The following is a 15027-nucleotide window of genomic DNA, read 5'->3' as shown; positions in this document are numbered from 1 at the left end:
ACAAGGGGAATGCATTTGCAGCCTGATGTAATAAACTGTCAGAAAGAATGTCAGTGAAATATGGTGGCTTTGAGAGGGGACTTAAACCCTCATAACATATGATACCATATCCAGCTAAAATATCCAGCTTCTTGGTAGATTATTACTGTAAACCCAACAATGGTGGGATTATTTGGTGTTTGTGAGACAGAGCGAAAGAGAGGTTTAACAAGTATTTTGGAAATAAGGTATGACGCTTAGGTTACACTTGCTTGCTTTGAGGCAATGTGGTACATAAAATGGATTTAAAGTGGCCTCTGCTCTATAGGCCTTCTGCTCTATAGGCCTTCTGCTCTACAGGCCTTCATGTGTTCTAAAAGCTGGACCCGTTCTGAAATGGACCTGGGGCTTTCCCACCTGGACCCGATATACATAAATATTTTTTTTAAATATAGAGACCGGCTCTGAATGGACCCGAATACAACTACACCCGTATATTTATATAAAAAAAGATGTAACTAGGCAAATCAGTTAAGAACAATTTTTTATTTACAACGACAGCCTTGGAACGGTGGGTTAACTGGCCTTGGAATGGTGGGTTAACTGGCCTAGGAACGGTGGGTTAACTGGCCTAGGAACGGTGGGTTAACTGGCCTTGGAACGGTGGGTTAACTGGCCTTGGAACGGTGGGTTAACTGGCCTTGGAACGGTGGGTTAACTGGCCTTGGAACGGTGGGTTAACTGGCCTAGGAACGGTGGGTTAACTGGCCTTGGAACGGTGGGTTAACTGGCCTAGGAACGGTGGGTTAACTGGCCTAGGAACGGTGGGTTAACTGGCCTTGGAACGGTGGGTTAACTGGCCTTGGAACGGTGGGTTAACTGGCCTTGGAACGGTGGGTTAACTGGCCTTGGAACGGTGGGTTAACTGGCCTAGGAACGGTGGGTTAACTGGCCTAGGAACGGTGGGTTAACTGGCCTAGGAACGGTGGGTTAACTGGCCTAGGAACGGTGGGTTAACTGGCCTAGGAACGGTGGGTTAACTGGCCTAGGAACGGTGGGTTAACTGGCCTTGGAACGGTGGGTTAACTGGCCTAGGAACGGTGGGTTAACTGGCCTAGGAACGGTGGGTTAACTGGCCTAGGAACGGTGGGTTAACTGCCTAGGAACGGTGGGTTAACTGGCCTAGGAACGGTGGGTTAACTGGCCTTGTTCAGGGGCAGAATGACAGATTTTTACCTTGTCAGCTCAGGGATTCGATCTAGCAACCTTTCGGCCCAACTGGCCCAACGCTCCAACCCCTAGGCTACCTGTCGTCCCGTATCGACCTGATCGGATCCAGACCCGGTCCGATTTGAGTGAGGAAAGCAACAGAAAAGTCCATTTTCAAGCTACGTTGGAGTTGACAAAGTGCAAATTGACGCTCTATCAGGGGCCGTGCTGTGTGTGTAGGCTACTGTGAGAGGAGGTAGACAGAGGTGACACTCTAGCAGGGCCATACTGTGTGTGTAGGCTACTGTGTGTGTAAGCAAGTGACACTTTGAGCAGGGAAGGAGACACCAAGCTGACTCGTGCTACAGTAGACTAATAGCTGCCCTAGCTAGGTTATTTATCATCCAATATGATTACATAGTGCCTGTCCTGACTGCATCAAACCGGGAGAAGCTAGTTAAGCTAGCTAGGCTAATCGAGGCATGCACGTTCTTGCCCTACACAGCTACAAACAACAACAATAACTCTTTTCAGAATATGATGTAGCAGGCTACCTGTTGGCTCTTGGTTGTTGTAGCCTATCTTTCTTCCTTTAACTTCCATTGATTAGATATGCCCTAGCTTTTGCCACACATGGAGGTTCTATGACTGTTGTCCATTGCCACTTTGATGACTTATGAGTGGCTAACAACTAGCTACATACACCACTCTAGTGAAAAGCAAAAGCAGCAGCATAAAGAATACAATATATATCTCTTCTGTCTCCTCTCTCTTCTGTCTCCCCTCTCTCTTCTGTCTCCTCTGTCTCCCCTCTCTCTTCTGTCTCCTCTCTCTCTTCTGTCTCCTCTCTCTCTCTTCTGTTTCCTCTCTCCTCTGTCTCTTCTGTCTCCTCTCTCTCTCCTCTGTCTCTTCTGTCTCTTCTGTCTCCTCTCTCTCTTCTGTCTCCTCTCTCTCTCTCCCCTGTCTCTTCTGTCTCCTCTCTCTCTTCTGTCTCCTCTCTATCTTCTGTCTCCTCTCTCTCTCTCCTCTGTATCTTCTGTCTCCTCTCTCTCTTCTGTCTCCTCTCTCTCTTCTGTCTCCTCTGTCTCCCCTCTCTCTTCTGTCTCCTCTCTCTCTTCTGTCTCCTCTCTCTCTCTTCTGTTTCCTCTCTCTCCTCTGTCTCTTCTGTCTCCTCTCTCTCTCCTCTCTCTCTTCTGTCTCCTCTCTCTCCTCTGTCTCTTCTGTCTCCTCTCTCTCTCCTCTCTCTCTTCTGTCTCCTCTCTCTCCACTGTCTCTTCTGTCTCCTCTCTCTCTTCTGTCTCCTCTCTCTCTTCTGTCTCCTCTGTCTCCTCTGTCTCCTCTCTTTCTTCTGTCTCCTCTCTCTCTTCTGTCCTCTCTCTTCTGTCTCCTCTCTCTCTTCTGTCTCCTCTCTCTCTTCTGTCTCCTCTCTCTCTTCTGTCTCCTCTGTCTCCTCTGTCTCCTCTCTTTCTTCTGTCTCCTCTTTCTCTTCTGTCTCCTCTGTCTCCCCTCTCTCTTCTGTCTCTTCTGTCTCCTCTCTCTCCTCTGTCTCTTCTTTCTCCTCTCTCTCCCCTGTCTCCTCTCTCTCTTCTGTCTCCTCTCTCTCTTCTGTCTCCTCTCTCCTCTCTCTGTCTCCTCTGTCTCCTCTGTCTCCTCTCTTTCTTCTGTCTCCTCTTTCTCTTCTGTCTCCTCTGTCTCCCCTCTCTCTTCTGTCTCTTCTGTCTCCTCTCTCTCCTCTGTCTCTTCTTTCTCCTCTCTCTCCCCTGTCTCCTCTCTCTCTTCTGTCTCCTCTGTCTCCTCTGTCTCCTCTCTTTCTTCTGTCTCCTCTCTCTCTTCTGGATCCTCTCTCTCTTCTGTCTCCTCTCTCTCTTCTGTCTCCTCTCTCTTCTGTCTCCTCTGTCTCCTCTCTTTCTTCTGTCTCCTCTTTCTCTTCTGGCTCCTCTGTCTCCTCGCTCTTTTGTCTTCTGTCTCCTCTCTCTACTCTTTCTCCTCTTTCTCCTCACTCTCCTATCTCTCCTCTGTCTCCTCGCTCTTTTGTCTTCTGTCTCCTCTCTCTACTCTTTCTCCTCTCTCTCCACACTCTCCTCTCTCTCCTCTGTCTCCTCGCTCTCCTCTGTTGTCTTTGAAGAGGTAAATCTTTCTCCTCTTTGCCATGTGTTTGTCTACAGGGAGGCTAGTATGGTTTGATCTGAGTCGCAGGAATGTTTTATTGCAACAACAACAACAAAAACAGGCGAGAAACAAGATCTGGGGTAAATGAGTGATCCCAATAAAACGCGAAGATGTGAAAAGAGTGAAATAAAATGTTGAGCTCTGGATGAGTTAAGTGTCTCAGTGTAGGAGTGCTGATCTAGGATCAGTGTTACCTTTTAGAACACAATATGAATAAGATTACCTGATCCTAGATCAGCACTTCTACTTTTCCTTCATCTCCTTCTGCTCCCCAGGCAGTTTCTGTTGACAGAACCCTGAACGACCCTGACAACCTTACTGAATAAAGAAAATGGCCCAAATTGAACCCTGTTCCCTACATAGTGCACTACTTTTGACCAGGGCACAAAAATAGTCCAATAACTATTCAGAGCACCATTATGAATAGTAAGAGTAGATCATTGACGGTCCTGCACTTGTTTCTCTTCACAGACAGTAACAGTATGTCAATTGTGATAACTGCAAATTTTGAGATGGTGGGAAACAGTTGATCGTCACGATTGACTGTGTCATCAAGATGCTGGAATGATGCTTGTGTGGTGTGTTTGTTTGGTGTCATCATTCTAAGCCATAGTAATGTTATAATAATATTCACTTTTCATCCCAATGCGACTTACCATTATGCGTTCATACATTTTCTTATAGTTGGCCCCAGGAGGATTCGAAGCCACAACCCTGCACCATACACCATGCTCTACCACCTGATCCAGAGGACCGTCGTGTTAACATGTCACTAATAAACTATACTTCCTGCTTGTCTTCCAGCTGGCCACCTGGGACCCAGTGCACGGCCTCAACGGAACGCTGACAGACAGGAAGCTGGAGAACAACATGAGGGGCGTGGTTCTGCGAGTGGTCACTGTCCTGGTGAGTACTGTACTGTTCACCCTGTATCGGAGTAGGGTGAAGTTGCCCCTAGACGCTGACTTCAGCCCAGAGCTGTCTGTATCCGCCATGGGCCTGTATGTACACCGCTGTTTAATAGACTTGGCATCATAAAGATATCACTTGTAATTAGTCCTGGTGCGTCGACGATGTTCAACACTCCCAGATATAAGTAGGCGTGTCTGTTCACGGGCAGCAAGTGGACAACGGGCGCTTCATTAAAAGCAATTTCAGAAGTTGAATTGAGCTCCATTATATTGAGGTTCAAGTTTTTCTATCTTGCCTCCAGCGCCGATTTGAGCGAGTCCCCAGAGTGGTTAAAGATTCAGAGCACTAAGTTCTTCATATCGCAGCTTTCAAGTCTGGGGGGGAAGAAAGAGATGATTCTACCACTCTTTTTTTTATTTTCATCCCTGTCAAAATGCACATGGAGTCTGGAGTCTGTTTTCTCAGAAATGGTGTGTAGGAAAACGGTTGGGTGGTGTGTGCGTGTGAGTTTGTGCATGCATGTCTGTGTGTGTGTTTTCCCAGAGGCACAAGATAAAGACTGCAGTATTCACTGACAAATCCCTTTGTCTCAATCTTTCTCTCTCTCGCGCTCTTTCTTTCTCTCTCTCTCTCTCTCTTTCTTTCTTTCTCTCTCTCTCTCTCTCTCTCTCTCTCTCTCTCTCTCTCTCTCGCGCGCGCTCTTTCTTTCTCTCTCTGTCTTTCTTTCCTTCTCTCTCTCTCCCTCTCTCTCTCTCTCTCTCTCTCTCTCTCTTTCTTTCTCTCTCTCTCTCTCTCTCTCTCTCTCTCTCTCTCTCGCTCTTTCTTTCTCTCTCTCTCTCTTTCTTTCTTTCTTTCTTTCTCTCTCTTTCTCTCTCTCTCTCTCTCTCTCTCTCTCTCTCTCTCTCTCTCTCTCTCTCTCTCTCTCTCTCTCGCGCTCTTTCTTTCTCTCTCTCTCTCTTTCTTTCTTTCTTTCTTTCTTTCTTTCTCTTCTCTTCTCTCTCTCTCTCTCTCTCTCTCTCTCTCTCTCTCTCGCGCGCTCTTTCTATCTTTCTCTCTCTCTCTCTCTCTCTCTCTCTCTCTCTCTCTCTCTCTCTCTCTCTCTCTCTCTCTCTCTCTCTCTCTCTTTTCAATTTCAGGGCTCTATTGACATAGAAAACATATGTTAACATTGCAAAAGCAAGTGAAGTAGATAATCAAATTAAAATAAAATAATAAAGATATTTAAAATGTCATTATGTGCAAATAGTTAAAGTCCGAAAGGGAAAACAAACATCAATATGGGTTGTATTTACAATGGTGTTTGTTCTTCACTGGTTGCCCTTTTCTTGTGGCAACAGGTCACACACACTGCTGTGATGGCATACTGTGGTATTTCACCCAGAAGATATGGGAGTTTATCAAAATTGGGTTTGATTTCCTTTCTCAATAGTGAGTCTATACTCACTGAGTCTGTACATAGTCAAAGATTTCCTTACGTTTGGGTCAGTCACAGTGGTCAGGTATTCTGCCACTGTGTACACTCTGTTTAGGGCCAAATAGCATTCTAGTTTGCTCAATTTCTTTGTTAATTCTTTACAATGTGTCAAGTAAATATCTTTTTTGTTTTCTCATGATTTGGTTGGGTCTAATTTTGTTGCTTTCCTGGGACTCAGTGGGGTTTGTTTGTGTTTGTGAACAGAGTCCCAGGACCAGCTTGCTCAGGGGACTATTCTCCAGGTTCATCTCTCTGTGGGTGATGGCTTTTTATGGACAGTTTGGGATCTCTTCCTTTTAGGTGGTTGTAGAATTTAACGTCTCTTTTCTGGATTTTGATCATTTTGGGGTATCGGCCTAATTCTGCTCTACATTATTTGGTGTTGTACATGGATGAGATTTGAGCATAATTGAGCATAATTCTGTATGCAGAGTCTCAATTTGCTGTTTGTTCCATTTGGTGAATTATTTTTAGCGTGATCCTAATTGGTGTGTCGAGTTTTTAAGTTCCTTTCGATGGCATAGAATGCCCTTCTTGCCTTGTCTCTCAGATCATTCACAGCTTTGTTGAATTTAACTGTGGCACTGATGTTTAGGCCAATGTATGTATAATTTTTTGTGTGCTCTAGGGCAACGGTGTGTAGATGGAATTTGTATTTGTGGTCCTGGAAACTGGACATTTTTTTGGAACACCATTATTTTACTGAGATTTACTGTCAGGACCCAGGTCCTACAGAATCTGTGCAGAAGATTTAGGTCCTAAAAGCACCAGATCATCAGCAAACAGTGGATATCTGACTTCAGATTCTAGTAGAGTGAGGCCGGTGCTAAAGACTGTTCTAGTGGCATCGCCATTTTGATGATACAGTCGTATGAACATTTTTGGGCACCCCTGACAATTATCATTTATAAATAATTGGGTGTTTGGATCAGCAATTTAATTTTGATCTATCAAATAACTGATGGACGCAGTAATATTTCAGTAGTGAAATGAGGTTTATTGGATTAACAGAAAATGTGCAATATGCATCAAAACAAAATTAGACAGGTGCATAAATTTGGGCACCCCAGTAGAAAAATCACATCAATATTTAGTAGAGCCTCCTTTTGCTAAAATAACAGCCTCTAGACGCTTCCCATAGCCTCTAATGAGTGTCTGGATTCTGGATGAAGGTATTTTGGACCATTCCTCCTTACAAATCATCTCAAGTTCAGTTAGGTTTGATGGTTGCTGAGCATGGACAGCATGAAATCATCCCACAGATTCTCAATGATATTCAGGTCTGGGGACTGGGATGGCCATTCCAGAACATTGTACTTGTTCCTCTGCATAAATGCCCGGGTAGATTTTGAGCAGTGTTTTGGGTCGTTGTCTTGTTGAAATATCCAGCCCCGGCTTAACTTCAACTTTGTGACTGATTCTTCAACATTATTCCCAAGAATCTGCTGATATTGAGTGGAATCCATGCGACCCTCAACTTTAACAAGATTCCCAAATTGAATCAAAAGCTTTTTTGAAATCGACAATGCATGAAAAGACTTTGCCTTTGTTTTGTTTTGTTTGTTTGTTTGTCAATTAGTGTGTGCAGGGTGAATACGTGGTCTGTAGTACGGTAATTTGGTAAAAAGCCAATTTGATGTTTGCTCAGTACATTGTTTCCACTGAGGAAATGTACGAGTCTGCTGAGGATTTTACCAAGGTTGCTGTTGATGCATCTCTCACTCTCTCTCTGATTTGCTCGACCTCTGTGATTGACATCCTTTATGAAGTGCAGCCAGTATGAATTAGTGTCAAATGTCTAGAGTACTGTGGATGGACTATGTATGAGATGTCGTGTGTGATAGCTAGGCTAGCATTTGGAGTGTGTGTAGCTAACAGTACATTATGGTTGGGCTTTCTGATCTTTAGACCCAGTTCAGAAGATCCCTCCTGGCAAAACCCTGATGTAAAAAAATCTATGTCATTATTTGCATTATATTTTATTGAAATAAACAAACTGACTCTTGAAATCCTGTCATTGATTTGTGGTTGAAATCTGGTTAACATGAGTATGTTGACATTTATTTTTGAAAATTCCATTGATGTTCAATGTCAGTATGTTGACAAATGATGTTAATGGAATTTTGGTTCAACTAACATTTGCCCGGTGGGACATTATTCAATGACCCCCAACCACCACCCTCTATCTATCTATCTGTACATATTCTTTTTAATTTCAACCAATCCACTTATCATGTTCAATTGATCTACTCTGTGGCTATTTACTATTATTTTACCTCACTGTTTCTTGGTAGTCTTAAACAAATCTACTTTGTAACAAAAGTATACACCTCACACACATGGTTAAGGGCTTAAAAATAAAGAAAAATTAAGAAATCTGTACCATGTCAGATATAGAGTTGAATGTATTCCATTTTGAGTTTACATCCCAATATAACACTTTTATGTACATTACAGAAGACTGAAATATAACGAAACCATTTGACATAGAAACACTGGATTTTTTTACGTGTTAAAATATGTTAATGTTAATTAATTATGAAAAACATTCCACCCATGAAACCACTAGAGGGCGATTTGGTCATTTGACTGGGCAACCTGAAAGGGAGTATCCACTATTCCAAGATGCCCTGAGCTCTTCCCAGAATCCCTACTCTGTGGATAATAACTGGGTGCCATGGTGGAAAAACACAGTGATTAGCAGGACCCATCAACCCGGGCAGGCTGCATCCCTCCCTGGCCAGGCATCATCTCTAACTCGGCTCAGAGACTGTTTGATAATAACAGCAGTATCACCAGTCATCCATTGATTTAATGCTTTCCCATGGAGGCCTTTTTAGCGGTGATCTATTTGGGTGGAAAATTGCCATTTCCAGCTTAAATGTTAATTTAAAAAACACTTATAAATCGGAAGAAATATGTGTGTGTGTGTGTGTGTGTGTCTAAGGGGAATGAGGGGTGCCAGTGGGATCTTGGCAGGGGCTTGGTTACGCATGATGTGTATGTTAGGGGAGTCGAGGAGCAGTGGGATCTGGAGGCATCCTTCCCTGCCTCCAGGTGGCTGATGGGTAATAGAGTGCCCAGTCTTTCTCGGGAGCTGAAGTGCAGAGAGATAGAGAGAGTGTTCTCCGTCCACGCCCCAATGACCCTCTCATGCAGAGCAGAGCCCCAGTTCAGTGAGTACAGGCCAGAGTCAGGGTATGTGGGCTGGCTGAATGACTCTGGTGAGCCCCTATGGTCTGCATGGTGGCAGTCTGATGGCAGACTGATGCAAGGCTGATGGCAGTCTAATGGCAGGCTGATGGCAGGCTGATGGCAGTCTGATGGCAGTCTAATGGCAGTCTAATGGCAGTCTGATGGCAGTCTGATGGCAGGCTGATGGCAGTCTGATGGCAGTCTGATGGCAGTCTAATGGCAGTCTAATGGCAGTCTGATGGCAGTCTGATGGCAGGCTGATGGCAGGCTGATGGCAGTCTGATGGCAGTCTAATGGCAGTCTGATGGCAGTCTGATGGCAGGCTGATGGCAGTCTGATGGCAGTCTGATGGCTGATGGCAGTCTGATGGCAGTCTGATGGCAGTCTGATGGCAGTCTGATGGCAGTCTGATGGCAGTCTGATGGCAGTCTAATGGCAGTCTGATGGCAGTCTAATGGCAGTCTGATGGCAGTCTGATGGCAGGCTGATGGCAGGCTGATGGCAGTCTAATGGCAGTCTAATGGCAGTCTGATGGCAGGCTGATGGCAGGCTGATGGCAGGCTGATGGCAGGCTGATGGCAGTCTGATGGCAGTCTAATGGCAGTCTGATGGCAGTCTGATGGCAGTCTGATGGCAGGCTGATGGCAGTCTGATGGCAGGCTGATGGCAGTCTGATGGCAGTCTGATGGCAGGCTGATGGCAGGCTGATGGCAGGCTGATGGCAGGCTGATGGCAGGCTGATGGCAGTCTGATGGCAGTCTGATGGCAGGCTGATGGCAGGCTGATGGCAGTCTGATGGCAGTCTGATGGCAGGCTGATGGCAGTCTGATGGCAGTCTGATGGCAGGCTGATGGCAGGCTGATGGCAGTGGGGCTGCTGCTGTGGCTGTAAGAAGAGCTGATAGGCCCCAAGCTGGACAAACAGGTGGGGGTGAATAACCCTTACATGATGAGTAATATGGTGGCAAAGCCCTCCTGCTATAGACTGACAGATAACACATTATCATTTCCATCTAGTAGAACTGAGTCTGTATAAAAGACCTTCCCTCCAGTCTAGAACTGTCTGTATAAAGACACTCCCTCCAGTCTAGAACTGAGTCTGTATAAAGACCTTCCCTCCAGTCTACAACTGAGTCTGTATAAAGACACTCCCCCCAGTCTAGAACTGAGTCTGTATAAAGACACTCCCTCCAGTCTAGAACTGTCTGTATAAAGACACTCCCTCCAGTCTAGAACTGTCTGTATAAAGACACTCCCTCCAGTCTAGAACTGTCTGTATAAAGACACTCCCTCCAGTCTAGAACTGAGTCTGTATAAAGACACTCCCTCCAGTCTAGAACTGTCTGTATAAAGACACTCCCTCCAGTCTAGAACTGTCTGTATAAAGACACTCCCTCCAGTCTAGAACTGTCTGTATAAAGACACTCCCTCCAGTCTAGAACTGTCTGTATAAAGACCTTCCCTCCAGTCTAGAACTGTCTGTATAAAGACCTTCCCTCCAGTCTAGAACTGTCTATATAAAGACCTTCCCTCCAGTCTAGAACTGTCTATATAAAGACACTCCCCCCAGTCTAGAACTGAGTCTGTATAAAGACTTTCCCTCCAGTCTACAACTGTCTATATAAAGACACTCCCTCCAGTCTAGAACTGTCTGTATAAAGACCTTCCCTCCAGTCTAGAACTGAGTCTGTATAAAGACACTCCCTCCAGTCTAGAACTGAGTCTGTATAAAGACCTTCCCCCCAGTCTAGAACTGAGTCTGTATAAAGACCTTCCCTCCAGTCTAGAACTGTCTGTATAAAGACACTCCCTCCAGTCTAGAACTGAGTCTGTATAAAGACCTTCCCTCCAGTCTAGAACTGAGTCTGTATAAAGACCTTCCCTCCAGTCTAGAACTGAGTCTGTATAAAGACCTTCCCTCCAGTCTAGAACTGTCTGTATAAAGACCTTCCCTCCAGTCTAGGACTGTCTGTATAAAGACCTTCCCTCCAGTCTAGAACTGTCTATAAATACTTTCCCTCCTATCTAGAGGAACACACATTTTGCACTTGGACTGTGAACATGCATGTTCTCACACAAATATAATTTCCAAACAAGTGTATATATACTGTAGACACACACACACACACACACACACACACACACACACACACACACACACACACACACACACACACAACACACACACACACACACACACACACACACACACACACACACACACACACACACACACACACACACACACACACACACACACACACACACACACACACACACACACGCACGCACGCACGCACACACACACAGACTGGAACGGATTTGATTACATAGTGCACTGCGTAAAAACATTGAAACCGACACAAACACACATTAAAGCTCCCACACACAGACACTGCTTCCTGCTGAGACACATACACACGGCTACACACTCTCACAATCATGTAGTGCACCTCCCACTGTGATAAAGTAGGAAACATGCTCTCACAGATGTACACTTGTACCGTTTCACGCTCAGTATTGATTCTCTCGCTGCTGAGATAGTCTGCAAGATCTGGGGTGCATTTGAATCAATTTGTAGTTGTGCAGAAGTGATAGCCATATACTGAGAAGGTAATCAATGTGTAGTTGTGTGGAAGTGATAGCCATATACTGAGAAGGTAATCAATGTGTAGTTGTGTGGAAGTGATAGCCATATACTGAGAAGGTAATCAATGTGTAGTTGTGTGGAAGTGATAGCCATATACTGAGGAGATAATCAATGTGTAGTTGTGTGGAAGTGATAGCCATATACTGAGAATGTAATCAATATGTAGTTGTGTGGAAGTGATAGCCATATACTGAGGAGATAATCAATGTGTAGTTGTGTGGAAGTGATAGCCATATACTGAGGAGGTAATCAATGTGTAGTTGTGTGGAAGTGATAGCCGTATACTGAGAAGGTAATCAATGTGTAATTGTGTGGAAGTGATAGCCGTATACTGAGATGGTAATCAATGTGTAGTTGTGTGGAAGTGATAGCCATATACTGAGAAGGTAATCAATATGTAGTTGTGTGGAAGTGATAGCCATATACTGAGAAGGTAATCAATATGTAGTTGTGTGGAAGTGATAGCCGTATACTGAGAAGGTAATCAGTGTGTAGTTGTGTGGAGATAGCCATATACTGAGGAGGTAATCAATGTGTAGTTGTGTGGAAGTGATAGCCGTATACTGAGAAGGTAATCAATGTGTAGTTGTGTGGAAGCGATAGCCATATACTGAGGAGGTAATCAATGTGTAGTTGTGTGGAAGTGATAGCCGTATACTGAGAAGGTAATCAATGTGTAGTTGTGCAGAAATGATAGCTGTATACTGAGAAGGTAATCAATGTGTAGTTGTGTGGAAGTGATAGCCATATACTGAGAAGGTAATCAATGTGTAGTTGTGTGGAAGTGATAGCCGTATACTGAGAAGGTAATCAATGTGTAGTTGTGCAGAAATGATAGCTGTATACTGAGAAGGTAATCAATGTGTAGTTGTGTGGAAGTGATAGCCATATACTGAGGAGATAATCAATGTGTAGTTGTGTGGAAGTGATAGCCATATACTGAGAATGTAATCAATATGTAGTTGTGTGGAAGTGATAGCCATATACTGAGGAGATAATCAATGTGTAGTTGTGTGGAAGTGATAGCCGTATACTGAGAAGGTAATCAATGTGTAGTTGTGTGGAAGCGATAGCCATATACTGAGGAGGTAATCAATGTGTAGTTGTGTGGAAGTGATAGCCATATACTGAGAAGGTAATCAATGTGTAGTTGTGTGGAAGTGATAGCCATATACTGAGAAGGTAATCAATGTGTAGTTGTGTGGAAGTGATAGCCATATACTGAGGAGGTAATCAATGTGTAGTTGTGTGGAAGTGATAGCCATATACTGAGAAGGTAATCAATGTGTAGTTGTGTGGAAGTGATAGCCATATACTGAGAAGGTAATCAATGTGTAGTTGTGTGGAAGTGATAGCCATATACTGAGAAGGTAATCAATGTGTAGTTGTGCAGAAATGATAGCTGTATACTGAGAAGGTAATCAATGTGTAGTTGTGTGGAAGTGATAGCCATATACTGAGAAGGTAATCAATGTGTAGTTGTGTGGAAGTGATAGCCATATACTGAGAAGGTAATCAATGTGTAATTGTGTGGAAGTGATAGCCGTATACTGAGAAGGTAATCAATGTGTAGTTGTGTGGAAGTGATAGCCATATACTGAGAAGGTAATCAATGTGTAATTGTGTGGAAGTGATAGCCATATACTGAGAAGGTAATCAATGCAAGATGAGCCACTACAAGGGAGGAAAAACCTGCTCTTCTGCCATTCCACAATTGAGGTAACAGCAGGGGGGGGGGTAGTGTGTCAGAGTAGCATGTTAGTGTGCGTAAATATACACTTATGTGTCAGGTAAGGTTTTGGTTGGGGGACTATGATGGAGTGTAGGAAGTGGTAGGTACTGTAGGTAGGTAGGTAAGTAGGTGGCATGGTGCGCAACGTGGCGGGGGTTCCCTCACTGATTGATGGTGCCTCACGGCTACAGTGGGAGTCGGCATGCATGTTCACACTCCCACTCATAGCTTATTGAGCGACAGGGGCCATGGAGGATTAGAAAGAACTGGCTTAATGTGCATGCCGTGTTTATTCAATAACACCCCCTCAGTAATACATCTGGCCGACATATTCCCAGAAACATCTCAGTTATCAATAGGGATTTATTCAAGTGGAAGGTAGTCAGGAAGGGAAAGGGCTACTGTTTCTTCTTCTTGGCGCGAAGTTGAGACACGTTGCAGGATAGTCCATGACAATCAGCAAGTGGAGTGTGGACTTATTTGTCATATTTCACACCTCTCTCTCTCTCTCTTTCTATCTCTCTCCCTCATCGCTCTCTCTCTCTGTAAGGTTACTGTGTGTTAGGTGGAAAACAATAGCATAAATTTAGTGACGATTAGGGAAAAAATCCTGGGAAAGGATATGGATTCGCTGGCTCAAATTGACCCATTCAATAAGATGTAAACCATGTAAGAAAAAAGGCATTGGGTGGAGGCCGAGGAGACCTGGGCTACAATACAGTAGTGCCGGATGGAGGATATAGCAGTAAGGTTGAACATTGATTTTTGTCCCAACAGGAGGAGCCCTTTGTGATGGTGTCAGAGAATGTCCTTGGGAAGCCTAAGAAGTACCAAGGCTACTCCATCGACGTACTGGATTCCCTCTCTAACTACCTGGGCTTCAAGTACGAGATCTATGTGGCCCCTGACCATAAGTACGGGAGCCAACAGTCCGACGGGGTCTGGAACGGACTGATGGGAGAGCTGGTCGCCAAGGTGAGAGACGCTGGCTCTGTCTCAAATGACTGCCTACTCCCTATATAGTGCACTACTTTTGATCAGAGCCCTATGGGCCCTGGCCAAACGTTGTCCAAAACAACACCCTACTCCCTATATAGTGTACTACTTTTGATGAGAGCCTTATGGGCCCTGGTCAAAAGTAGTTGATTCCATAGCGAATAGGGTGCAGTGCTGTTGACCAGAGCCCTATGGGCACCCTATATGCTGCAGTACTATGTCCAAATGCATTATGGGCACCCTATATGCTGCAGTACTATGTCCAAATGCATTATGGGCACCCTATATGCTGCAGTACTATGTCCAAATGCATTATGGGCACCCTATATGCTGCAGTACTATGTCCAAATGCATTATGGGCACCCTATATGCTGCAGTACTATGTCCAAATGCATTATGGGCACCCTATATGCTGCAGTACTATGTCCAAATGCATTATGGGCACCCTATATGCTGCAGTACTATGTCCAAATGCATTATGGGCACCCTATATGCTGCAGTACTATGTCCAAATGCATTATGGGCACCCTATATGCTGCAGTACTATGTCCAAATGCATTATGGGCACCCTATATGCTGCAGTACTAAGTCCAAATGCATTATGGGCACCCTATATGCTGCAGTACTATGTCCAAATGCATTATGGGCACCCTATATGCTGCAGTACTAAGTCCAAATGCATTATGGGCACCCTATATGCTGCAGTACTATG

General features: G+C 44.6%; 1 protein-coding gene across 3 annotated transcripts in view; it reads left to right on the top strand.

The window, feature by feature from the left end:
• Positions 1-15027, top strand: part of LOC118392863 (glutamate receptor ionotropic, delta-2-like) — a 716766-nt gene that overhangs the window by 537715 nt on the left and 164024 nt on the right. For all 3 annotated transcript variants that reach the window (XR_008063741.1, XR_008063742.1, XM_052461119.1), the window contains exons 9-10: positions 4162-4263; positions 14097-14294. Coding sequence is in view for 1 of the 3 variants with exons in the window: in XM_052461119.1 (XP_052317079.1) it covers positions 4162-4263; positions 14097-14294 (300 nt within the window). In the remaining 2 variants the exon portion in view is untranslated. The remainder of the gene's footprint in view (positions 1-4161; positions 4264-14096; positions 14295-15027) is intronic.

The sequence above is a fragment of the Oncorhynchus keta genome, chromosome 14 (genome assembly GCF_023373465.1).
Source record: "Oncorhynchus keta strain PuntledgeMale-10-30-2019 chromosome 14, Oket_V2, whole genome shotgun sequence".
Taxonomy (NCBI): Eukaryota; Metazoa; Chordata; class Actinopteri; order Salmoniformes; family Salmonidae; genus Oncorhynchus; species Oncorhynchus keta.
The sequence above is the reverse complement of the archived record's forward strand: the minus strand, read 5'-3'. Positions and strand labels throughout refer to the sequence as shown.